At 36.0% G+C, this 27,289-nt stretch overlaps 1 protein-coding gene across 5 annotated transcripts in view; it reads left to right on the forward strand.

Moving 5' to 3' along the window:
* LOC128547935 (ETS domain-containing protein Elk-3-like) overlaps window positions 1–25,942 on the forward strand; it is a 32,670-nt gene extending 6,728 nt beyond the window's left edge. The window contains exons 1-3 of one of the 5 annotated variants that reach the window (XM_053521838.1): window positions 9,145–9,283; window positions 17,112–17,255; window positions 20,150–25,942. In XM_053521838.1, the coding sequence (XP_053377813.1) occupies window positions 9,277–9,283; window positions 17,112–17,255; window positions 20,150–21,177 (1,179 nt within the window). In that variant the 5' untranslated portion in view covers window positions 9,145–9,276 and the 3' untranslated portion in view covers window positions 21,178–25,942. Of the gene's footprint in view, window positions 1–9,144; window positions 9,284–15,988; window positions 16,117–16,253; window positions 16,403–17,111; window positions 17,256–20,149 lie in introns of those variants that run through there. The other 4 variants (XM_053521837.1, XM_053521842.1, XM_053521840.1 and 1 more) reach the window with 4 other exon arrangements.
* The last annotated feature ends 1,347 nt before the right edge of the window (window positions 25,943–27,289 follow it).

Below are 27,289 nucleotides of genomic sequence, written 5' to 3' on the forward strand. Positions count from 1 at the left end.
AAACGTATTTAATGAGACAGAATTCTAACTCCAACATTGAAAAATTAAGGTCGAGTCCTGTGGGGCTGTTTTAAATTATGCTCACTTCATTCAAAAATAACCTTGGGACAGAAGTAAAACCTATCTACCTTCCTTCTACAATATGTAATCTAAAGAGTAAAGGCAAAATAGAGAACTTTTACCGAATGAAACTCAGTATTTTTAAAGATGTGTAACTCTGCCCCTTCTTTTTCAGAGGTAAATTCACTTTGAACAGCAAGAAATCGCTTATCAAATGAAAAATTTCCACTTTTGTACAATAAATCAATAATAAGTCTTGAAAAAGTAAAACCTTACTAGAAAAAAATGAAAATAAGGGGAAACAAATTGGTCCGAGTGGGGCTTGAACCTACGCCCCTCTGAAAAATTTCAGTCATGGGAATTGAGTACCCTTCAAAAGGAGCTACTCTATTACGGTTCTAATACCATTGCGTTATTTTATTGTTTTACCATGAGCGTGTTTTAACTGATTCTTTTCATTTGGTGGGGAAGGGTAGAGGGCGGGGTATGGGGTGGTTTCTTGGGGTTTGTTTAACAGCAAAATACGGTGAAATGATTAATATCAGTTTCGGTCTGGAAATGCAAAAGGTGTTTGGGGGTCTTCCCTCACGATTTTCAGTACACGGATTGAGTGCGGTTTGAGTGTTTTTCAGAAACGTTTGGAACTAACATTAAGTCTTCTAACACTACACGATTTCAGGCTTTTGAATGCCAGAATTTCCTTATGTAACGCTGTATTGAAAAGGGAGATATCAGGCTTGATAATGTAGATTTGCAGAGTTTTGATTTTTGACACAGTCTCAGGGCTGACACTAGCCCTTGGCATCATGAAGTGACCTGATGGGAAAAGTTCCATAAATCTTGCTTAACAGTACGTAGGTCGAAAAAATGGCTATATCCTTTAGATTATCATAACTGTAGGAATTATATCACGAGGGCACAAGGAGCATGTGGATGTCTTCAAGAGAAAATCATTGTACGAGATCTACATACACGAGAACATCCAACAGATATTTGCCTGTTTTGTGTCCTGTTCAATTTCAGACCGGCACTATGGCGTTGTTTGACGCCATTACATATAAATTATCGCATAGTGCGGCAATTTTCCTTTGATCTTTGCAGCATGTTATACATAGTAACACACATTATTACTACAAAACTGTGCTGATATCTTACAAAACTGTTGCGATATATATCAACACGGAAATCTCTATGGAGTTTCATAAGATAAAAAAGTGTTCCAATATATATCAGCACAGTAAAACTGTTCCGATATATATCGGAACACTTTTTCTCTATTGAGGTCCTATCAAGGGAGTATAATTTTTTCCTTTCAAAGAAAATATGATTTTAGCTCCAATTTACAGTTCACAGAGAAAGAATTGTCACAAACACCTACATTTATAAAGTAAAAGAATAAATAAACTAGAATATTTCAAAAACTTGATAGTTATTGCCAAATTCAGAAATACATGAAATATATGAAATTCTGAGATTTCTCAAATGTTTCTTTTTCTTTGATTTTTTTTTACAAACAAAACAACAAGTTTTACAATATATCTGGCCAATGAAATGCAAAGATTTAAAACCAATGCAGAAATTTGTTGGGTACTTTTATCTGGGGAACACATTTTCTAAAACAGAAGTTTTAGTGTTTCAGTCAGCGAGGAGCAGAAAGGGAAGCAAAATAGTAAAAATAATAATAAACAAATTTAAATGAAAATAATATATAAATTTTAATGATAAACTATGCGATAAAACAGTTATAATATGTAGTGCTCGTGTGTTACCAGGATATATCAGAGCTAGGGGTACATCTCGTTATTTTTAGCCCACCATCATCAGATGGTGGGCTATTCAAATCACTCTGCGTCCGTGGTCCGGCGTCCTTCCGTCCGTCCGTCCGTCCGTCCTTCCGTTAACAATTTCTCGTTATCGCATCTCCTCAGAAACTACCAGGGGGATTTTGACCAAACTTTGTCAGAATGATGTATTGGTACCCTAGTTGTGTCCCCCTGAAAATCAGACTGGTTCAACAATTTATGAGTGAGTTATGGCCCTTTGTTTATTTCTATAATTTACATAGATTTATATAGGGAAAAACTTTGAAAATCTTCTTGCCCAAAACCACAGAGCCTAGGGCTTTGATATTTGGTATGAAGCATCATCTAGTGGTCCTCTACCAAGATGATTGAAACTATTTCCCTGGGGTCTAATATGGCCCCGCCCCGGGGGTCACATGGTTTATATAGACTTATATAGGGAAAAACTTTGAAAAACCTCTTGTCCAAAACCACAGGGCCTAGGGCTTTGATATTTTGTATGTGACATCATCTAGTGGTCTTCTACTAAGATTGTTCAAATTATCCCCCTAGGGTCAAATATGGCCCCGCCCCGGGGGTCACATGGTTTACATAGACTTATATAGGGAAAAACTTCGAAAATCTTCTTGTCCAAACCACAAAGCCTAGGGCTTTGATACTGTAATGTAGCATCGCCTGGTGGTTCTCTACCAAGTTTGTTTAAATTATCCCCCTAGGGTCAAATATGGCCCCGCCCTGGGGTCACATGGTTCATATAGACTTATATAGGGAAAAGCTTTTAAAAACTTCTTGTCAATAACCTACAACATTCAAATTTGGACCACATGTATGGTTTTGAGTGGCAAGATGAACCTTGACATGAGTTGACCTTGATTTTGACCTAGTGACCTACTTTCACATTTCTGTAGCTACAATTTTCAAATTTGGACCACATGCATAGTTTTGTGCACTGAAATAAACTTTGACCTTGACATTGACCTAGTGACCTACTTTCACATTTTTGAAGGTACAGGCTTCAAATTTGGACCACAGGCATAATTTCGTGTTCCGAAATGAAATTTGACCTTGATTTTGACCCAGTGACCTACTTTCACATTTCTCAAGCTACAGCCTTCAAATTTGGACCACATGCATGGTTTTATGTACCAAAACAAACTTTAACCTTTACATTGACCTGGTGACCTACTTTCACATTTTTGAATGTACAGGCTTCAAATTTGGACCACATGCATAGTTCTGTATTCCAAAATAAAATTTGACCTTGATTTTGACCTAGTGACCTACTTTCACATTTCTCAAGCTACAGCCTTCAAATTTGGACCACTTGCGTAGTTTTGTGTACCGAAATGAACTTTGACCTTAATTTTGACCTAGTGACCTACTTTCACATTTCTGTAGCTACAGGCTTCAAATTTAGACCACATGCATGGTTTTGTGTACCGAAACAAACTTTGACCTAAACATTGACCTAGTGACCTACTTTCACATTTCTCAAGCTACAGCCTTCAAATTTGGACCACTTGCGTAGTTTTGTGTACCGAAATGAACTTTGACCTGAAGATTGACCTAGTGACCTACTTTCACATTTTTGTAGCTACAGGCTTCAAATTTAGACCACATGAATAGGATTGTGTACCGAAACAAACTTTGACGTTGACACTGACCTAGTGACCTACTTTCACATTTTTGAAGGTAAAGGCTTCAATTTTGGACTACATGCATACATTTGTTTCTGAAGTGAAATTTGACCTTGATTTTGACTTAGTGACCTACTTTCACATTTCTCAAGCTACAGCCTTCAAATTTGGACCACTTGCATAGTTTTGTGTACCGAATTAAACTTTGACCTTAAGATTGATCTAGTGACCTACTTTCACATTTCTCAAGCTACAGCTTTCGAATTTGGACCACATGCATAGTGTTGTGTACGGAAATGAAATTTGACCTTGAGCTAGTCAGTAAGTCTTGAAATTTGGAACACTCAAAAATGGCACATTGGTGGGCGCCAAGATCACTCTGTGATCTCTTGTTCTCTTCACATATCTGTCTCGGCCTACCGGCCTCGACGATATGTGCAGAGAAAAATACCCTCGATGTACCCCTAGCTCTGATATATCCTGGTAAGACACTCTCACACATACTATAACTATTACGTATGATGCACAAACAGTGATTTTATCGTTTCATACCGTCATGCTTTCCGTCGGCTTCGTTAAATTCATTTTTCTGACGTCACAACTATTACGTCATAGCGTCAAAACGGCATAGCGGCGCGCTTGAATAGAAACCAACAGACAACAGGCAAATATTTAATGGATGTTGTCAAGGATGTACTTTAAAATCCTTGGTAACGTGTCAGAATCGAAATAATATATCTCATTTAGTGATTTGCTCTTGAATAAAATCATTGTTTATCTTTCAGATGCGTATTATTATATCACTCGGGCTGCGCCCTCGTGATATAGATTCTAATTCCTTCGCATCTCAACTCAAAACAATGATTCTATTCGTCGACAAATCACAAAATGAGATAGATCTATATAATTTCTTAAACAAATGAAGTAATATGTGAGAAACACAATCATGTTTGACGTCGTTGGACTGAAATAATATCAGGTCATATTTTTGACAAAATTAGAATCTACATTCATGATATTTTGACATTAAGTCGTTTCCAATATGGAAAAAGTCGGTCGAATTGTCTGCTATAGGTTAAAAAGAATATTTTTTGATGATTCGCAAGAAAAAGCTTACATGTGCTAGAAAGGTATCTTTAATGTATAAAACGCGTTGAACAAGAATTGTAAAACTCGCATTTATTATTCATGCAATGTGTAAAGAAAGTAAAACGTCTCTGTATATAATGTTCTAAACTAGGTGCGTTGCGTTGCATAACATAATATATACCTTTAAAAATGTAACAAAATAGAGAGAACTGCTGAAATATGTTGCACTCTTTGTTACGTATACTATTATTTAAAAAAAATATGAAAGGATATCGGATATCAGATACTTAAAGGGAATATCTCCGATGAGATTCTAATTTTTACTTCCGCATAGCTGTTGCCTTACATCGTATTATCTGATCCCATTTCTTTTCTTTTTATGGGCATATTATTAAAATCGCACTGTCTGTGCGTCCTTCCGTGCGTCCGTGTAAATTCTTGTCCGGGTCATCCATAAAGGAATTTTAAAATAAGTTGGCATAAATATTTACCATATTGAGACGACGTGTCATGCGCAAGACCCAGACCCCTTACTTCACGGTCAAGGTCACACTTAGAGGTTAAAGGTTAACATGGTCTGTTTCGTGTCCGGCTTATAACTCTGCCATTCATCAAGGGATTGCATAAATATTCCCCATAAAGAGACGACGTGTCATGCGCAAGATCAAGACCCTAGCTCCAAGGTCAAGGTCAAAGTCACACTTAGAGGTTAAAGGTTAACATGGTCTGTTTCTTTTCTTGTCCGGTCCATACCTCTGCCATTCATCAAGGAATTTAAATATTACTTGGCACAAATGTTCCCTATAATGAGGTGACTGTCATGCGCAAGACCCAGACTCCTAGCTCCAAGTTCAAGGTCACACTTAGAGTTCAAAGGCTAACATGGTCTGTTTCTTGTCTGGTTCATAACTCTGTCATTTATCAAGGGATTTTAAAATAGTTTGACACAAATATTTACCGTATTGAGAAGGTGTGTCATGCTTATAACCCGGGTCTTTCAGGTCAAGGCCAAGGTCACAAAATGATTCATACCTAACCTATTCTGGCATATTTTGCACAGACAACTGTAGCAGTCATGGGCACGCTTCGGGGGCATTTGTCACTCTTGTTTAACAATAATTTATTAGGGAAAGCTGTATTAACAAAGACACTTCGCACTAAATAACATGTCAGAGCTACAGATTTGTGTTTAAGAAAGTTTCATAGGTTTTCACCACAGATGCTACTTATCATCTTCTTTGATCTTACTTTTTGCTTTTAGGCAATTTTTTTCTTCTACGGTGCTTTAGGGTATAGCAGATTTTAGGTATAGAGAATATCTTGATATTTTTTTTGCATTTAGATGAATTGTTCTTTTCATTCAGATTGACATTTTGATAAACACTTTACATTTGCGCTCGTTTTGTAATCTTTCATATGTCATCATGATCATACGAAAATCAAAGCTATCCGTTACTAACTAAATTGATGTGTATGAAAAAAAATCAGTGAAAGAAAATTATTTGAAAGAAGTTAAAAAAAGCTGAATGTTTTCAAGAAGATTATACTTTATTATTCTGATTTATAGTAAAACAATCCTTGGAAGTTTGTTTAGATAAGGGTTTTATAACTAATAATTAAAAAATGACTAAAGCTATTCCTTACGCGTAAGTAAACTATGGCAATGAAAGAAAAAACGCATGAATTTTTATTAAAAGCTGAATGTTTTGAAAGAATAAACTTTTTTCCTTCTGAAATACAGGGGAAAAAACTACGTACTATGAATTGGAATGCGTCGAAAGTTTGTTAGCTATCCCCTATACCCAAAACACTTTATAAGCCCCCCAACCCCCTACCATTCGAAGAAGCCAGTGTATATTGCTTTGCACCTGTCAGACGCACCGGTCAGTCTGTCAGTAGAGCGGACGGTTTCGGCTCAACAACTTGAGAACCATTCGACCAAGAACCTTCAGAATTAGTAGCATAATTACTAATTAGGCTTATCAAGTAGATACCCTTTATAGTTTTTGTGGTCAAAGATCAAGGTCTCAGTGGCCGGAACCTTGGAAACGGTTTCCGCCTAATAACTTGTGAACCACTTGACTCAAAACCTTCATACTCGATAGCATGATTAGGCGTATAAAGTAGATGATCCCTATTGTTTTTGAGATAAGTAAGTCAAAGGTCAAGGTGACAGGGACCGAAACCTTGAAAAACGGTTTCCGCGCAGTAACCCGAGAACTGCTTGACCCAGAATTTTCAAACCCAGTAGCGTGATTGGGCTTATAAAGTAGATGATCCCTAACATGTTTGGGTAAGTAGGTCAAAGGTCAAGGGCATAGGGGCCTGAACCTTAAGAAAAATTCGCCCAATAACGCTTTTCGCACCACTTGATCCTGAACATTCAAACTTGACAGCATGATTGGGTTATGAAGTAGATGACCCCTAATGTTTTGAGGGGTTAGTAATTCAAAAGTCAAGGTCACATAGGTCTGAACCTTCAAAACGCTTTCCGCACCACTTGACCCAGAACCTTCAAACTTAGTAGCATGAATGGGCTAATGAAGTTGATTGTCCTTATTGTTTTGGGGGTAAATAGGTCAAAGGTCAATGTCACAAGGACCTGAACATTGAAAACGGTTCCCCCTCAATAACTTCAGAACCACTTGATCCAGAACCTTCAAACGTGATAGCATGGTTGGGCTTATGAAGTAAATGATCTCTAGTGTTCATGGATCAATAGATTAAAGGTCAATGTCACAGGAACCTGAACTTTGAAAACTATTTCTTCATGGTAACCTAAGAATCACTTGACCAAGAACTTAAAACTTGATAGCATGATTGGGCTTAATGAAGTAGAAGACCCCCTATTGTTTTTGGGGTCAGTATATCAAAGGTCAAGGTCACAGGAGCCTGAACCTTTTAAACAGTTTCCATTCAGTAATTTGAGAACCACTAGACTCATTATCTTCAAACTTGATAGCCTGATTGGGCTTACGAAGTTAATGACCCTTATTGTGTTTGGGATTAGTAGGTCAAAGGTCAATGCCATAATGATCACGGGACTGAAAATGGGACAACCCATCATGGCGGGCATACGTGTTTTACAAACAGCTTATGTTATTTTCAGATTCTGTGTAACTGACCAGTTGATAATGCCTTGCAACATTTAATGTTTTCTCTCTGCTATAGATGAATCACAAATTACATTGTTTTGAGTAAAACCATGGTTGCCTTGCCCTTTTATCACAAAATGATTTTACCAATTTTGTAAACATTGTATATAAATATTTTGAACTGTATGACATATGACGTTATGATATCGGCGATAATTGTTTGTGAATAAATACAAATTATCGAGTTTTTACTATATTTATATATTGTCAAGGACGTATATTTACGTGGTCGGTATTATCAACGTATGTAAAGACTAAAATATACGTTGTCGGCAGGATTCGAACCTGCGCGGGAAGATCCCAATGGATTTCTAGTCCTTAACCACTCGGCCACGACAACTTCTGAAATGTTGGTGTTTTGTCACTTTGATATCAATCGATGCACAAGATATAACAAGTTTAATCTGAATACAGAATTTTTGATATATTAAATAATATTACATATATTATGGCGACTTTCCAGCTTTGGTGGTGGAGGAAGACCCTAGGTGCCCCTGCGTGCATTATTTTCATAATTTATAAACCACATTTTTTAAAATCATTTTTATCTGGAATTTTGAATATGCTAAAATTAGTAACCTACCAGTCCCTAGCAAATTAAATTTCCAAGTTTAGATTGTCTGGTAAATATTTATCCCTTTTGCTCAAAATATCCATATCAAACTCAGATTATTTATTGTGATATTGGTTATCAAATTAATTAACCTTTAGCCCGGCTGCTGGCGGCAAGTGATTCTGCCTTTGCGACCAGTGCAGGTCAAGATCAGCCTGCACATCTGTGCAGTCTGATCATGGTCTGCGCTGTTCGCTATTCAGTTAGTAAATTTTCAGTGAACACCCCTTCAAATAATAAGTGGTACTGCTCAAATTGAATGATGGATCAGTCCATTTTAGAAATTTAGCAGGGTAAGGGTCAAAGATTCTGAAACGGTATATATTAGCAACAAACATTTTCTTAGTACACCTTGCCCCTACCTTTTCATTAGTGAGACTGCAAACTGAAACAGTTTTATCACGTTGCAAAATATAGTTTCATTAACTGTGTACAAATATAGCATATTTTCAAAGAATTCAAAAAGCGTTGTGAACTTGTGACAAGCCCTTATTAATCTGACTATCTCTTTTAATGAATTAATTTTCCTCAATTGAACACAGATACAGGTTACTATATATCACTCTGTCTTAGTGCGTATAGCTATATGCCTGAAGGGAAGTTTATGACTTTCAAACGTTAACCTTATTTTGCGGCAAAACTTCCTGAATTTTATTGCAAATCCACCAGTTTGATCACACTAAGGCGATCGGAATGTAATTTTATCGTATCTAATTTGCGATGACCTGGCTATTTTGTGTACATGTATCAGAAAAGTTTTTAAAAATAACATAGTGGACACTAAATTATTAATCTCTATATTTGGCTCAAAATAGATTAAAAATAGTTTTATAAGGAAATAATATTTCTTGGATATTTTAAGCATTTAGACAAGTGTTTTTCCCACGGATTTTTTATTATTTCAACACAAGGACAATGCAATGAGAGGTGAGAAAAAAGGGCTTTTGTCTTTATGACCAATTCAGACAAGTTCTTTATTGTTCTTTATACTATAGTAATGTAAATAACAAAATAAATTCAGTCGATATAGTCTCAAAATTAAGCATATATATGATGAAAGAGATTAATATTAATTAATTAATGTTAATGTATTAAACTGTAAAAAAACTATTTTGTTTTAAACACTTTGGTTTTATATTCTTCTGTTTTGAACAGTATTTTAGTTATCTGGATCTTTGCAAGTACAAATTTGTCCACAAGAGAAAGAGATGAAGGACACAGGACTCTACAGCGAACCTAAATTATACACCATCTCGCAGGTCGAACTCGCGACCTCTTGATTGAAAGTCCGAACTCTTCCCTTTGCTGGTTGTTCGATTTTAAAATCTTCCCAGCGGCGTAATATTTATTTAAACTTACACCTCACAGGTAAATTAAGCGAAATAAAATTTCATGAAAGGAAAAGTAGATTCATACAATTTATTTAAGTATGGGGTGAGAGGAGTGGATAGGTATGGCATATAGAAAATAAGCAGTGACAAGGACTTGCTTTTTAGGCTATCGCATAAAAGATTTAAAATGCTGATTTCGAACAGTTTACGCTTGTCTGCTCTTTCATTTTTTTAGAGGTTATATTATTAATAACATGTAAGAAGTTGACAACAGCAGGAAATTATCAATTGATAACAGATGATATAAATATGAATGAGATATGATAACCGGTCTCTTGAAAGAGAAATCGTGTGAAGTATGTGATATTGTTATCATTTTATCGCGATTTAAAAACTTATTATATTAGTTTCATTGAGTTTAATCGAGACGTAGATGTAGGTCTGGCAGAATGGAGTCTGGTCATTTCCGCAGATATGTTTATTTCGCTTTCGTGTTGTCTTTTTGTAACCCAAGGCTCTCGTATTTTCCCGCTGGTGCTGGTTTTGTGTTCAAGTGCTCTCTGTAGTGAATATTTTCTCGCCAAGGATGAGGTTGTCCTGGCCCCAATTTCGTGAAAAACTTAAATAATTGCTTAGCTAAGTCTGTTATTTCAAATACTTTTCCCCCCTTTAATCGTCTTCAATGTTGAGTTTTTCATCTATATCAGAACCGTATATGGCTATTTTATAGATCAAAATAACAATTCAAAATTTTACAGAAAACTAAGTATAGAAATAAGAAATATACTTTAAAGAAATACTTAAGTTCATTATATCGTGCTTAAAAAGAAAAAAAAAACATATTTGTGTGATTAAAATAAGAACTGCAGACAAATACTTCTAACCATAGTATAATTTAGCTATAAATACATTGTTATAGAAAAAAAATCAACATAAAATAACAATAACTTAATTAAGCAATAGCACGATTTTAAAATAATAGACATTACTAAGTAATTATTATGTTTTTCCCATGACATTTCGAAAAGGCTCCTACATTTCGATGTGCATCTATGTTGTTGATGTTGTAATGTCACTTTAATAGAAGGTTCATGTTGCCGTGTAATCGTCTACTGACGTTGGTGTAATCTTAGGACACTGTACTTATGTCGCTGGCCTCGTTCTCCTTGTAGCCGCTTGACGTCACTGTATATCTTGAGAAATATTGTCTCAGTCACTATAGAAACTATTAGATATCTAGCGCATTCCTATAGGAATCCATTATTATTAGGACTTAAGGTAATTCTGCACGTTTGTACCGCGTTATTTATCTGGGAAATACGAAAAACGTAAAACAAATTACAAATCATGGGCTGAGCGCGAAACTATTGTAACTGTATAGATTCAATAGTTTTGCGCTCAATTGTAACTGTATAGATTCAATAGTTTTGCGCTCAATGCAATTTTTGTCGAGCCCGCTTGCGGAAGCGAAGACATAGTTGTCCAAATGGCTGTTCGGTGTATGTGCGTGCGTACGTGCGTGCATGCGTCCGTGCGTGCGTCCGTCCGGTTTATTTGTCCGGACCATAACTTTGACATGCATGGAACAATCTTGTTTATATATGGCATGAATGTTAATCTCAATGAGACGGAGCGTCATGCGCAAACCCCAGGTTCCTATCTCAAAGGTCAAGGTCACACTTAGAGATCAAAGGTCAAATTCAACAATGACTTTGTCCGGAGCATTTCTTCTTCATGCATGGAGGGCTTTTGACGTAACTTGGCACAATTGTTCGCCATCATGAGACGGGAGTGTCATGCGCCAGAATCAGGTCCCTAGGTCTAAGGACAAGGTCACACTTAGAGGTCAAAGGATACAAGAATGACAACTTTGTCCGGAGTATTTCTTCTTCATGCATTGAGGGATTTTGATGTTACTTGCCACAAATGTTCACCACCATGAGACGGAGTGTTATGCGCAAGAACCAGGTCCTTCGGTCTTAGGTCAAGGTCACACTCAGAGGTCAAAGGTCAGATACAGGAATGACTTTGTCCGGAGCATTGTTTTCATGCATAGAGGGATTTTGATGTAACTTGGCACAATTGTTCACCATCATGGGACGGAGTGTCATGCGCAAGAACCTAGAATTACTTCCCTTTGTTGTTACTATAAATAGCTTATATTGTAACTTTTTTTTATTACTGGTCGTAGGGAAAAATCAAGACCACTTTTCTGTAGTATAACATGCATGTTACATCCAATTTTGAGGTGTATTTTGACCTATCTCTACTGGTAAGGATTTTTGTGTGGACTCAGATTTTTTTAAGATTTACTGCCCTTTGTTGTTACTACAAATAACTTATATTGTAACTTTTTGCAATCTTTTTTTTATTTGGCATAAATGTTTGTCTCAATGAGACGGAGTGTCGTGTGCAACTCCCAGTCCTTTTGACACTTGACGGGCTCGACATGTTGCCCGTGGGCATCTAGTTGTGTTTACTGGTTAACTGTGATATTAGCACCGCTTTTGTCGTTCTAAACAAACAGTGAATACTAAACTGTGTGTATGTGAAATAGTGCCAAATTATGTCGTAAAATCAGCGTCAAATTTGGGATTTTCTTGAGTCATTGATAGATAAATAAAAATTAAGTGCAACGGTTTTGACCATAACATAGGAAGTAGGTAAATTACAACAGTTTCATAGGATTTTTCTCTTTGCGAAAATTCATCAAAATCGTAATCATTTCTCATATACTACCTTTATGAAAACTTGCTTGAGGTATCTATTTTCAAATCAGTATAGAAAAAATTAAGCCCACGACTCTGCTTTTTATTTGATTACTTTTCTTAGTTTGTTATGATGTTCCAAGAAAACTCGAGGTATTGTAGAAAGAATGAATCCGGATGTGAAACACTACCTTAATTTATATCATTACGGCGATCTAGATGGTGTCATAAACGTTGACAATTTCCAAAATTATTTTTGTATATTTACACCAAATGTATGCACGTCATACAGACTTCTAGTTTATTTATTTATCCTCTAAAAATAAGCACACGTTTAACGGTAGATCAAAACATGAGCTCGCAATGTGCTCCGATTAGATAAGAAGGCATTTTTCATAAAATGGTTACCATGCAGACGACTTGCACCAGAAAACGCGCACAAAATCGTGACATGCTTCTGTTGAGATTTCATGAGTAATCAGTCAGTTATTCGATACGAAATAAAGAATTTTATAAGAATCTAGAAATTAAGGCAAAGGAAATTCTAAATGCGTTTCTAGATTACTTAAGTGTAATACATGTATAATACTCAAGTATTTTGGAACGTTTTTTCTAGATTAGTGATTTTAATGAGTTTTTTTTTAATTCAATTTATTTTAGGGTCTGCCCGACCGTGAGGCCATCATAACTGGTGTGACCCCGAAATAAGTTATTGGATGAAGAATTTTGTTATCGTTTTGAAAGTAACAAATCAAGTTTTAATACTGGTTACTGTTATTTCTAATTCTTACCGGTTAGTCCGCAGTTTATGAGTCGGGAGGCTGCGAGTTCGCTCCACGATCGAAATTCTGGAGAGGTGCGTTTGTTTCTCAGTGGTGTTTTGAATAGAGGATCAAATAATGAAGTTGCCAGTTACATACGGCGAACGTGTCAGTCAGGATAACCACTGTTGTATTGCTGAAATTGTATACCTTTAAACGGTGTTAAATACCAATACCTTTATATTTTTTCATTGATTTTTTAAACTTTATCATTTATATTATACATGATGAACATTCTTATAAACTGTCCATTAAAGTGAGCTTGATACTAGTTGAGATCCTTCCATGCTTTCTTTTACAAATTCCATCTACTTTCGGCAGTACATGTACATTATTTTCTGCAGAAATTCTTGATGAAAGTTGTAGAATCTCTGTGTTAACTTGAAATATCAACAAAATAGGGATTTTATGTTTTCACGTACAATATGTATTCGGAAAATCCATTTTTTTATCTGCCGTATTAAAATAATTTTGGGCGTAGGAATCTAACTTTCTGGCCTTAGCATCCGGGTCTGAAATACGGCTTATGAGGTTGAGAACCGGGTACGCTCGTTTTAAACCTCAAGTGTGAACATAAATAAGTGATACACGTATATCTCACTTAAGTTTTAAGGAGACATCGAGACTGATCTTCAGTTTAGCGTCAAAACGTTCCATCAAAAATCCAGTCTTTGCCTCCAGTATGTATAATTTATAAAGTACCATTTAGGCATATTACATAATTTGAACAGCTGTTAGCCGTCTCGAGGGACGAATGTCAAGTACGAAACACTCAAAATAATGTAAATACAACGTGATTGTTGATTAGTGTGGAAATTCCAAGATGCTGTCGGAACGCATAACACAAAGAAATATCTGTCACTAGATTTTGTCGTGTTTACTTCTGTAATAGTTTATACCACCCGGAATTTGCAATCATTGACGTGGGCGGTGCCAGTAGTTTGTATAAATGTATATTATGTCCCTCATAAGTTTGTGGGAATATTAACTATTTTGCGCTTGTAAAGAGCCATACTTTTTCACTTTTTTCTTGGGGATTCAATGACTTTCGATAATCAATAATAATAACTTAGGGAATTCATCAAATTACATCCTCAGAGCGCCTTTTTTGTCGAGACAAACCTTTAAAAGCGAGTCGCATAACGTGGGTATTAACCGGATCCGCCGCAGTTCGGGCCGGAAATAGAAAAAAAGGTGTTAACGGGGGCGAATTCTAGGTAGAGCTTTGCATTCTATACAAAAACCTGCCTCTGCCTTTTTCTTACTTTAGTTTATTTCTAAATTTAAAGCATATGTTTGTAGATATAATATTATTTTAAAGATATTAAGCGAATTTAAATGAATTTGAAAGGTCGTGACTTAAGTGGTAAGAAGTTTTTGCTTACCATTCTATTTTATAAGTAAAGTTTAACTAAGTCAGATACATAAATATTTTAAAGGGACATGAGCATAAAAAGTTTTAAAAAATATTGCAACATAATATATTAAATGACAAAAATCATAAATCAGTATTAGTTAAGGTCATATTTAATGGTTATTATACTTAATTTACAGCAAAATTCCTTCCATTTCATGATTATCATGCCAATTTTATGAGTTAATTTGCAGCTAAATTCATTCTATTTTATGGTTACCATGCCGATTCTATGAGTTAATTTGCAGCTAAATTCATTCTATTTTATGGTTATCATACCAATTTCATGAGTTGATTTATAGCTAAATTCCTTCTATTTTATGATAACATGTATCATAACTAATTTTATGAGTTAATTTGCAGCTAAATTCATTCTATTTTATGGTTATCATGCCAATTCTATGAGTTAATTTACAGCTAAATTTCTTCTATTTTACGATTATCATTCCATTTTTATGAGTTAATTTGCAGCTAAATTCATTCTATTTTATGGTTATCATATCAATTTCTTGAGTTAATTTATAGCTAAATTCCTTCTATTTTATGATTACATGTATCATAACTAATTGTATGAGTTAATTTGCAGCTAAATTCATTCTATTTTATGGTTATCATGCCAATTCTATGAGTTAATTTACAGCTAAATTTCTTCTATTTTATGATTATCATTCCAATTTTATGAGTTAGTTTGCAGCTAAATTCTTCCTGTTTTGTATAACATTTCTGCTGCTTGACAGACTCTATAGAGAGGATTTTCCTAAGTACTTTACAGACTACATGGACGATCAGTAATTTATCATTTCAGTTTTACTTTTTATTTACAACTGCTTATGAATGGAAGCATTTGAGCCGCGCCATGGGAAAACCAACATGGTGCCTTTGCGACCAGCATGGATCCATGCTGGTCGCAGACGCACTATGTTGGTTTTCACATGGCGCGGCTCATTTTGTATTATCTAAACAATGACAGACTTTTTAAGACTCACGTTTTAAATAACGATTTTTATTTACTTCGAAATATACGCCATTACGGGTATCTGAAAATGCGTGTTCAAACTGTAATCAGTTTAATATACAAAAACGTACTGGTAGATAGGTTTAAAATTATAATTCACCGAAACTGACGTGTCTGTTTCTATCTTTAATTCTTCTTAAAGAAGACTTGTAAATTATCATCCCCAGGTAAATAACATGTCTGTTCAACCATTTAGGGTATGTCGTTGATATAGAGGTCAGAAAATAAGTAAGAACCAATCAAAATTTCTTCCTTTTTCCTCATTGTTCCATTTTGTTCCGGGTTAGTTTGGTTGTATTGGTGAAAGAGTACACTCCTGTCAAATTTGCATAACAGTCTGTGTGTTTGGGAAGGGGAATTCCCTTATAACAATATACATGTATTATTAGTTCTGCTTATTTATTTAATATCTATATTTAGAGGCATATGACACATGTCATTTTTGGTATAAGTCGGGTGCATGCCGTGTAGGTATTATCAAATTGTTAATGCATTATTTTCTTATTTTATTTTATTTTTCTGTTTGTTTTGATGCACTTTTTATTTACATTGGGACGTTATTTTGCAGATTGAGTGAAGGTACTAGTGATATAGACGTAGACGGACCGACCTACTGACAGACAGACGGACGAACGGACAGACGGAACAAAATTTGTTTTACGACAGTAAATATACGCATATGAACGGAAAGTAAAATGGGAAAGAGAGACAGACAGACAGACATATTAACAGACAGACAGGCAGGCGTTCTGGAGATGTAAATGCTATATATATTTTCCGTAAAGCTCCGAAAATCTTGCAATAATACGTATAGAAGTGAAAGTATTTTGACAGAGATAACTTGCTGCATTAAAATCTTTGTCTAAATGTTTCTCTACCTAGATGCCCCCGCAAGGCTTATCAGTTAGAAATTCTTTTTTAGATCTTATTCCCAGATTCTCACAATTTTTGATTAGTTCCAGCCAATGAGAAGCTCGCGTTAACAATTACATCTGTATGTATAACGCAATGGGAATGCAGCGCAGAGTTCTATTTTCGACTTGTTTTTTACGCACGTAGTAATTTTCTACTCAGCTGTCGAACTTCGGAGTATTTTGTCTGTCTGGCCGACACAGTAAAAAATAAAAATCCTTTGTTTACGCTATAGTGTGCGTAAATTATTGTAAACATTTGTGTGTAGTGATTATTTTTTGTACTGGACCCATAATGTGATCCTGAAGGATGTTTATATTTGTATTTTATGGAAACAAAATGTGGAAAAGGACTAAACTCTTCTTATTTTTGTTCATGTGTACGCGATAACTGATTTGTTAGTACCCATGTGTTGTAGAAAGGAGTAAATATACGACCGACGGCATTAACAGCAAAACTCGTCGGAATGATTCCGCTTCCGCCGGGAGCCGAGGGACTAAGTCCTCCACCTTACTGCAAATGTCACCGATTCATTTTTTATCCATATATTACAGACACCTTAGCATACTGCCGGGTTGCAACAAACTCGCCGTCGGGGGCATTGTCTGAGTCGTCCTCAAGCTCGTCGTCGGCGTCTGATTATGAACAGCATTTGGAGGGAACGTTTAAGGTTGCACCACATGAGAACCCTCCAAAACGTAAGTACACTTGTTATCAAATAATCTTTATTGCAAAAGAATTCAAATAAAACTCATTTGATTCCCGCATAGGCATCTGTCCGTGAAGACAGTCATATCTGATTGAAAGTGAATGTGTTTTTGTTGTCTCTGAGCCAAAGACATGTGGTAGGTAGGATTTTCATAGCAACAAGCAGGGTATACCTTTTTCGAAGTTCTGTCTGAAATTCTGTATATGAAAAGGACAGATAATTTTTGAGAAGGTTTTTAGAGAAAATGAAAAAAGGAGATTAGGTGAAATGTTAGTTTTCATGCAAAGGCAACCGTTCAAAAAGCTTTTTGTTCAATTGGCACTTTTATGCAAAGTCCCTGGCTCGAAAGAAAAGCGATATCTATTGGTCTTTTATGGAAAGAATAAGAAAAAGTGAGCTCTCGAAACATGACAGGCTTTTCAGTTGAATGTTTACTAGCTTAAAAGTGATGAAGAGTGTATGTGTCGTTGCCGTGATATGATGTCCAGTTAGGGGTCATTGTGCTATCTCTGTTGCATCGGATAAACACGATACCGCAACATTATTTGAGCGAAAACACGAAGACACGATGGTGATATAGTGAAGACGCAATTGTGGTGTAGCGACTATGCGCGATATCACGACAGCAAATGATGATGAAGCAGTTTTCCTATAGACTTCCGTTATAACATTATGGCGTGTACGGCCTTCCATAATTCGAAACACTTATATCATATCACATTTTTTTGCAACAACTATCTTAGTTCCACCAAACTATCGGACGAAAAACATCTGAATAGCGATACTTTATTTAAGTAATTTTCTTGTGAATGAGTTGACCCTCTGTTTACATCGTTGGTATGGCCGGAGAAATTCGTTTCATAAAACTTTTTTTCAATAGGCCTACACATACAATGTAGCTAATTTTGTCAAAATGTATTAATAAAATACTGTAAATGCAGTAAAAAATATTCAGTTTTGAAAAAAATAATCCCATCTTGGGTTTGTTTACATGATTATTTCCAGGTATACCATTACCTTATTCCCAGTAATTAAGATCCATGTACTTTTTCGAATTGGTGGTCTCTGAACTGATGACGAAGACGTGCAGTAATATCGCGTCTTCGTCTTCGTGCTGTCGTAACATCATTCAGCCACCACCATGCCGTCATTGTTTAGTGTCTTCGTTATCGTGCCTCCGCTCCGCCACCATCGTGCATTCGCTCCACCACCACCGTGCTATCGTACTGTCGTCAGTACGGTCGTGGTATCGCATGTACCTGATGCCGGAACCCCGCAAACATCGTAGTTCAAAAACCAGTGTCCGAAATTATTATTAAATCTGAATTTTCGGACCAGTCCATTTAAACTATATATCTGATTGACTGTTACAGATTGACCAGGTTTCTTCACACGCAAACAATAATTTGCCCGTATTGGATGCATGCATGCAATGAGACTAAAGATTAGGGTAAGGTACATTCAATGCGTGTGTACGTTCAGTGTTGGAGAATTAATGTCTTCCTTTCTTCACATCTCAGATTTAGGTTTCTAGTCAGAGCTCTTCATTCTCGCTATTATAGTAGTTTTTTTTTAAATTCTTAGATTCATTCTTCACACTTCGTTAAAAATAGAGACAGTTTAATGGAAATTTTCACTTGATTCAAGATTTTGGGAATCGATTTAGTGTAAAATTATTACTTCATAAGTTAAAGATAGCCAGTGACGTTTGTTTATAGAGAGTCTTCCATATAATTGATACTATCTCATATGTCTATATCTTACCAGTGATACCTATAATCCTGTCATACTTATTGTACTTATTTGATATACATCATGTATCATATTTTAGTACGGGTGATATCCATTAGTTAAGAAAAGTTTGGTTTAACAGAATATATTCCAAAATGACGTCACGCCTGGCCTGGCTTCTCAAGACGTTATTTGATAGTATCTGTACAAATTTAATAAACTCGAGGAATGCGAAGTTCAGAAACATGCACTTCCCTGATAGGAGGGTAAAAGGTCTTGATCTACCAAACTGGGCCTTCATTTTGAAAAAAAAAAGTTTTAAATACACATGAAACTTTAACATATGCATAATAACCCTTTCTCTGGATACATTATATATGTAAAACTTTTTACAGGCAAAGTAGACAAACAAAATGGTGTATCACATAATTATGGGACAGTCTGTATATCATGTATCAAATATCAAAGTTAAAATTGATCTTTTATATGCAATCAACTTTCAAAGTACTTTAGATTCCTGCTGGCGCCCTTGGATTATTTTGTAATTATTGTTGGTATTTAGGAAATAATTGTACTTATAACGTTAATAGCGTAGCGAAATTGTATTCCGGCCTTTGTGGCGACACCTGTCAGCGCAGATGAACGTTAGTTTACTGTAAGCAAAAATTCCGTCAAGTGCACGGGGAATAAATTTTCATGGAACCCACTGTGGAAATGTCCGAAAAATTTCTTTCTGTATTTTTATGTCAGTCACAATCTAACATTCGACGTTTATTAAGCATTTAAATCCTTGAGAGTAGAGAATGAGACAAGTCTAAAACCATTGACTGGTTGCTACACAATCTTTGGAAAATGTACCAGTGACAATATATTTTGAAACTGATTTCAAGTTTATAGGATCTATGGGCAAGTTTAGCAAAGTATTACGTTGCTAAGTAGTTTTTGCCCCCATGTTTTTGGCAATAAAACCTTCAGTACTTGATGCGAGACCCCGAAAACATCTCAGCTCAAAAGTTTAGTTGTCTTCGTTCTTTAACCGTATTGCAATAAAACATTGACTTTGACATTTACATGTATTTGATGCCCATGTTCAAAAGTTTATACTGGAGGTTTATCATTTGTTATCGTACGGATATGTTTTTATCATTTCAGTTATGGATTCTAACATAACGCTGTGGCAGTTTCTGCTAGACTTGCTGGTCAGTAACAATCATAAAGACATCATCCAGTGGACAAACAACGAGGGCGAGTTCAAACTCCTCAACCCGGAGGAGGTCGCAAACCTCTGGGGACGCCGGAAGAATAAGCTGAATATGAACTATGACAAACTCAGTAGGGCATTGAGGTATTATTATGATAAAAATATCATTAAAAAGGTCATGGGACAGAAGTTCATGTATAAATTTGTCTCATTTCCGGAAATTGTAAAAATGGAAACAAAAGTTCCATTTAAACAAAAGATGGAAACTTTGGCACAGGAATATGGCCAACAAGTGTTTCCGCATTTGGCTTCGTATAACGCGGCAAACATCAAGTCGTCTGCTGAAAACGCAACGCTGGGATTTATAAAGAAAGAGGAAGAGTCTGCCGCATCTGAAAGGATGGATATATCTCAGTATTATGCCGAAACGACCATTAAGGAAGAACGAAACATTCTTAAGGTCTCCTCAAGATCTCAAAATGGACACGTGAATGTGATGACGTCATCAGCACCAATGTCGTCTGTTGTGCTGGTACCGTCGCACACAACATCCAACTCAGTTCAAAGTGCCTTAAAAAGACCTGAAAGCAGTAAGGGTTCAACAAAACCGAAACCGAATCCACTGATGTTGAACGTAAATCCATCGGTACAGACGACAATAACTGCAGCTTCATCAGTTCCGTTACTTAGTCCCAGACTTTTCCCGCCACAATTTTCATCAATGCACACACCATATGTTTTAGCAAGTCCGATGGTAGGGGTACCAAGAACCCCGATTCCATTACATTTTTGGAGTTCCCTTAGTCCAATAGCAACGCTAAGTCCTCGCTTGGCAACATCTACTTCCGCTTTTCAGTTTCCTATAGTTAATGGTCAGTTATCGCATGGTCAGTTACCGCTGCCAAACTTCAGTGCGATCGAAGGACTCTCGTCACCAGTAGTGTCTTCCCCGACACATAAAAAGATATCCGTTTTATGAAAGGTCAAACTTTAGAAGAAAAGATACGTTTCAGCAACACCAATTCGGGCATTAGTTTCTTAAAATGTTTAATGGTGTCACGATAGAAAACACCGCGTTCTATAGACCTGCATTGTGCGCTTTTGCTAAAATTATGGAGACTTTAAACACATGTTTTCTTTACTCTTGGCCTAAATATCTTTGTGGAATCTGATGAAAATTGTGACGAAAGAGATACGGATATCAGATAATGTATGGTTTTGGAAAATGAATGGAACTGGAAATTTGTGATTTATGATAATTGGGTATTGCAAATACGTCTGTCAAAAATGAATTACGTCACCAAATAAGTTATCAGCTATATTAATGGGATATTACTATACGTGGCAAATGGCAAAAAAAGAGGTAACCAGAAGTAAATATAATAGCGACGGATATTTCTAATGTTGTTTGTTAACTGACATTTGCATACAAGTACAAGTATTTGGAGTGTAATTTCTAATCGAAAATCAAATACCGGCGCAATCATTCTTGACGTGATGAGACAAAAATCGCTTACCATGAAAACTTTTAGACGAAACAGTACAGTTGTTGGTTTTGATTAGTAATAATTAAAACATTTAAGTTTCCTAAGGGGCAATAGGTGTAACGTTCGATGTCATTACACGGGAAGTAAAATCTATTTTGATTGATTGACAGATTGACATGAGTCACGTTCGTGCGCGTGCCATATGTGCATACACAATCAAACTGAAATCCAAGATACATATTTTTGTGATATTATTGTTGCTATATTTTTTTCTGGGACCAGTTACTGTTCTTGAAATGTTACACTCCGGACAATTTTAAAATGTTGTGGGCATATCTCTTCTTTTGAAAATGCATAAGCTATTGTGCTGAATAAGCAACTTGAATAAGGACGGCTTTAAAGAATATTCAAATCTACCCTACAACTCTAGAATACACGAAGTAACGGGCGTTTGGTTGGCACGTTTGGATGTAATGTTGACAATATATTTTCGTACCGAGTGTAACATTTCCCCTTATTTATGTTTACATGTTATACTTTCTTCGTATTACTATATGTATTAAATGTATATTTTTGTTTCCTATAAAGGTATTAATAGTAGGCCTAATTTTCGCTTTCATTTTTTGTTTAACGGTAATTTCAGTTATTATTAGCCCCATACTTAGCGTCTGTGTTTGGTATGTCCGACATAAGACTCAACATTCCTGTAACATACGAGGATATATTCACAATCGAACTGCCATTTAAGAACTCATTTTACACGGCTTGTATATGATCATTTTTGTATTATAATAAATTTCTTGCAAGCTAATTCCTGGTGGTGTACATTTTGCAAATCCCATTATTATGTATTTCTGGCTACTTTTGCTGAAGCCGTCGCTGTATTCATTTGTGTACTTCAAACCATGTAAACCGCGGAGTTGAAATAGGGTCGCTGGTCAAAATTTATTTCTCTTATATTTTTAAACAATTATTGTATTATTAGATAATGTATGATAATACTACACTAAAATCTTTTGACAGCCACCACCTGACTGAAGACCACTCCATGTAGTTTTAAATATATGCAACTTTATTTTTGTAGTTTGATCTGTAAGAGAATAAAATATCTTTCTTGCTCTCTAAAAGTGGTCTTTTCACAAAAAGTTGACTGTTTAAAGAAAAGAATCTCTGACAGTTAAAGATAGATATTTTTTCAACTCGACAAAAGTGCTTGGTCAGTGACGTCTATCGCATAATTAGCGTCCTGTCTCCATTTCTGTCCATTAGCGTTTCCCCAGCATCTAAACGTCTGTTAAAAGTGCTATGCATGTAAATTTTAAAATGTACATTTCTGTTATTTGGACTTGCATCATTTTTTGATGTCAGATATTTTTTTATTTGCTATTGAGAAGAAATGAATGCGTATCAAACTGAGTTTGTAGATCAGTCTGAGAACAAGGTCAGAATCAACCAATCAGGTGCTTGAGTTTTGAGACTGGTTACCAAACTTAAGTTTTTATAATGATTACTACTAGTGCTGCATTAGACACCAGTCTGATAAACCATTGGTGCCAACATTTTTAAGTATAGCGTGCGATACGAATTACTTTTTAGCTCACCTGAGCACGGAGTGCTCAAGTTGAGTTACTGTGACCGGTCATTGTCCGGCGTTCGTCGTCGTGCGTCGTCCGTCAGTATTTGCCTTGTTAATACTAGAGGCCACAGTTGTGACCCAACCTTTATGAATCTTGGTCGGAATGTTTGTCTTCATATTCTGTGGGTCAAGTTTGAAACTGGGTCCTGTGGGGTCAAAAACTAGGTCAGTAAGCCAGATCAAAGGAAAATCTTGTCAACACTCTTGAGTCCACAGTTTAAGTTTGAAACTCATGAGAGTTTGTCGATGTCCGCTAGGTCAAGTTTGAATCTGGGTCATGTGGGTCAAAAAACTAGGTCACCCTGTCGAATGAAAGGAAAAGCTGGTTAATATTCTAGAGACCACATTTATAACCCAATCTTTATGAATCTTGGTCAGAATGTTTAACTTGATGAGTTTCAGGCCAAGTTCGAAACTTAGCCATGTGGGATCAAAACTAGGTCACTAGGCCAGATCAAAGGAAAATATTGTTAACACTCCTGAGACCACATTTTGAGTTTGAAACTCATGAGAATTGGTAAGAATGTTTGTCTTGATGACCTCTAGGTCAGGTTAGAATCTGGGTCATTTGACCCTGTCTTCATGAGACTTGGTCAGAATGTTTGTCTTGATGACGGTTAGTTCAAGTTCTAGATCATGTGGGGTCAAAAACTAGGTCACCTGATCAAATCAAAGGAAACGTTTGTGAAGAATCTAGATGCCACATTTATTACCCTATCTTCATGAAACTTGGTCAGATTGTAATCTTAATGATTTCTAGGCCAAGTTCAAAACTGTGTCATATGGGTCAAAAACTACGTCACTAGGCCAGTTCAAAGGAAAATCTTGTTAACAGTCTAGAGGCCAAATTGTAAGTTCGCAACTCCTGAGAATTTGTCAGAATGGGTTTTTTTCTGAGCTACTGTGACCGGTCATTGGCTGGCGTCTTTGGTCGTTCATCGTCCGTCAAAATTTGAGTTGTGACCCAATCTGTATGAAACTTGGTCAGCATGTTTGACTTGATGATCTCTAGATCAAGTTCGAAACTGGGTCATGTGGTCTCAGAAAGTAGGTCACTAGGTCACCTAGTCAAAGGAAAAGCTTGTTAACAATCTAGAGACCACTCTTTTTGTTTCATAATGTTGAAACTTGTTCAAAATTTAAGTCTTGATGATCTGTGTCAGATATGGTTAAAACCTAGGTCGTTTTTTTTTTCATATAAAAAGAAAATCATGTTGACACACAAAAGGGCATTTTCAGGGAACAGATAACACTATAGGTCAATTTAATTTTTTAAGCATTTTCTGGAAATTTCAATTTAATTAAAACACCGGCTCATAATTAGTTTTTATGGCATGTCGTTTGTCATCAACAATCAAAGTGTGCCTACGGAAAACCCATGAGCAGGATATTTGATGAAAATGAATTACTCAGGTGAGCGATCTATGGTGGTCATGACCCTCTTGTTTTATCAACGTAGTATTTTTCTTCTGGCAACTTACATGTGTTATTGTTTGTTTATGTATTTGGTAAATGACGTTCTTTCCTCCTTTGTTATTTTTTCTCATGTTGAACAAGACAAACCTTCTGTTTACATTTTAGGTCGTCTACCCTTTGTTTTTGTAATGATTCTATAACACAAGCCATATGTTAACATTCATTTATTCAGTATGAACATTAAAAAAGCAGCGAAATAACTATTTGACATTCGTACACCGAATACAAAAATAAGCATACATATATACTTTAACCATAACTTGGGATGCATTCGTTGATTTACATAAATTCTTAGATGATACGGGATAGATCCGGAAATTAATAAGTTTTTCTCCAGTTTCTTTTAATGACGTTAAATAATAATTGAGCCGTGCCATGAGAAAACCAACATAGTGCATTTGCGTTTACGACCAGCATGGATCCAGACCAGACTGTCAGGATCCATGCTGTTCGCTTTCAAAGCATATTGCAATTAGAGAAACTATTAGCGAACAGCATGGATCCTGACCAGACTGCACGGATGCGCAGGCTGGTCTGGATCCATGCTGGTCGCAAAGCCACTATGTTGGTTTTCTCATGGCGCGGCTCAATTATTCAGTTATTTTCACTCTTAAATTTCGAATTATTAAAAAGAAGTAGATATCTGCATAAAGATTATTACTAATAATTTTTAAACAGGAAATATGTATACATTAATTTGAATATGCACGCGGTTTCGGTTTTCGTATATTTTGATGTTTAAGTAATGCAAATTTTTGTAAAAATTTTTCCGGACCCTAATAGAAATCAAATTCATTGCAATATTTTGTTGTTGATCCTCATCAATTGTTGTATGGCTACCAGTGTTGTTACGACTGTATGCAGTAACTTGTTGATGTAAAAAATCCGTTAAAATCTTTCAAGAAGTTCATTTTTTTACTTTGAATGTTTAAAAGGATTAGCCGCAGTTTTTTTTATATTTTTCAATTTGCCATGTCGTTAAAATCATTTATTTTTGCCAGACAACAAGTAAAACTTGATGTCTTTTGAAGTATAAACAGTTGTTATTTAAATGAACAGCGTGTACAGTTCAGTTACAAAATCTGATACATTTTATAACAGTGTGTAAATTTTATGTCTCAAATTAAATTTTGAAGAAAATTGTTCGACCGTGTTGTTCATTTGTTTGTTTGTTGACAATAGTTTGGCAACTCAGTAGATGTATGATTCAGTCGAGACGTTAATACGTACCATACCGTACCATTCCGTACTGTTTGTCTGTCCTACATTCCGCTTAGCTTAGCCTTATACATAACTTTAACAGTTTTCGAGTGTTTTGGATCACATGATAGATCATTATGATTAAAAGAATTACGCCCTAGATTATAGCTCAATTACGTTAACCATAATTTCCAAACTAGATTTGATCATTTAACTCCTTTCATTCTTATCCATTTTTAGCCCACCATCATCAGATGGTGGGCTATTCAAATCACTCTGCTTCCGTGGTCCGGCGTCCTTCCGTCCGTCCGTCCGTCCTTCCGTTAACAATTTCTCGTTATCGCATCTCCTCAGAAACTACCAGGGGGATTTTGACCAAACTTTGTCAGAATGATGTATTGGTACCCTAGTTGTGTCCCCCAGAAAATCAGACTGGTTCAACAATTTTTTAATAAGTTATGGCCCTTTGTTTATTTCTATAATTTACATAGATTTATATAGGGAAAAACTTTAAAAACCTTCTTGTCCAAAACCACAGAGCCTAGGGCTTTGATATTTGGTATGAAGCATCATCTAGTGGTCCTCTACCAAGAAGATTCAAATTATTTCCCATGGGTCTAATATGGCCCCGCCCCGGGGGTCACATGGTTTATATAGACTTATATAGGGAAAAACTTTGAAAAACCTCTTGTCCAAAATCACAGGGCCTAGGGCTTTGATATTTTGTATGTGACATCATCTAGTGGTCTTTTACTAAGTTTGTTCAAATTATCCCCCTAGGGTCAAATATGGCCCCGCCCCGGGGGTCACATGGTTTACATAGACTTATATAGGGAAAAACTTTGAAAATCTTCTTGTCCAAACCACAAAGCCTAGGGCTTTGATATTTGTAATGTAGCACCATCTAGTGGTTCTCTACCAAGTTTGTTAAAATTATCCCCCTAGGGTCAAATATGGCCCCGCCCTGGGGGTCACATGGTTCATATAGACATATATAGGGAAAAGCTTTTAAAAACTTCTTGTCAGTAACCTACAACATTCAAATTTGGACCACATGTATGGTTTTGAGTGGCAAGATGAACCTTGACATGAGTTGACCTTGATTTTGACCTAGTGACCTACTTTCACATTTCTGTAGCTACAACCTTCAAATTTGGACCACATGCATAGTTTTGTGCACTGTAAAAAACTTTGACCTTGACATTGACCTAGTGACCTACTTTCACATTTTTGAAGGTACAGGCTTCAAATTTGGACCACATGCATAGTTTCGTGTTCCGAAATGAAATTTG

Source organism: Mercenaria mercenaria, chromosome 13 (assembly GCF_021730395.1).
Source record: "Mercenaria mercenaria strain notata chromosome 13, MADL_Memer_1, whole genome shotgun sequence".
Lineage (NCBI taxonomy): Eukaryota > Metazoa > Mollusca > Bivalvia > Venerida > Veneridae > Mercenaria > Mercenaria mercenaria.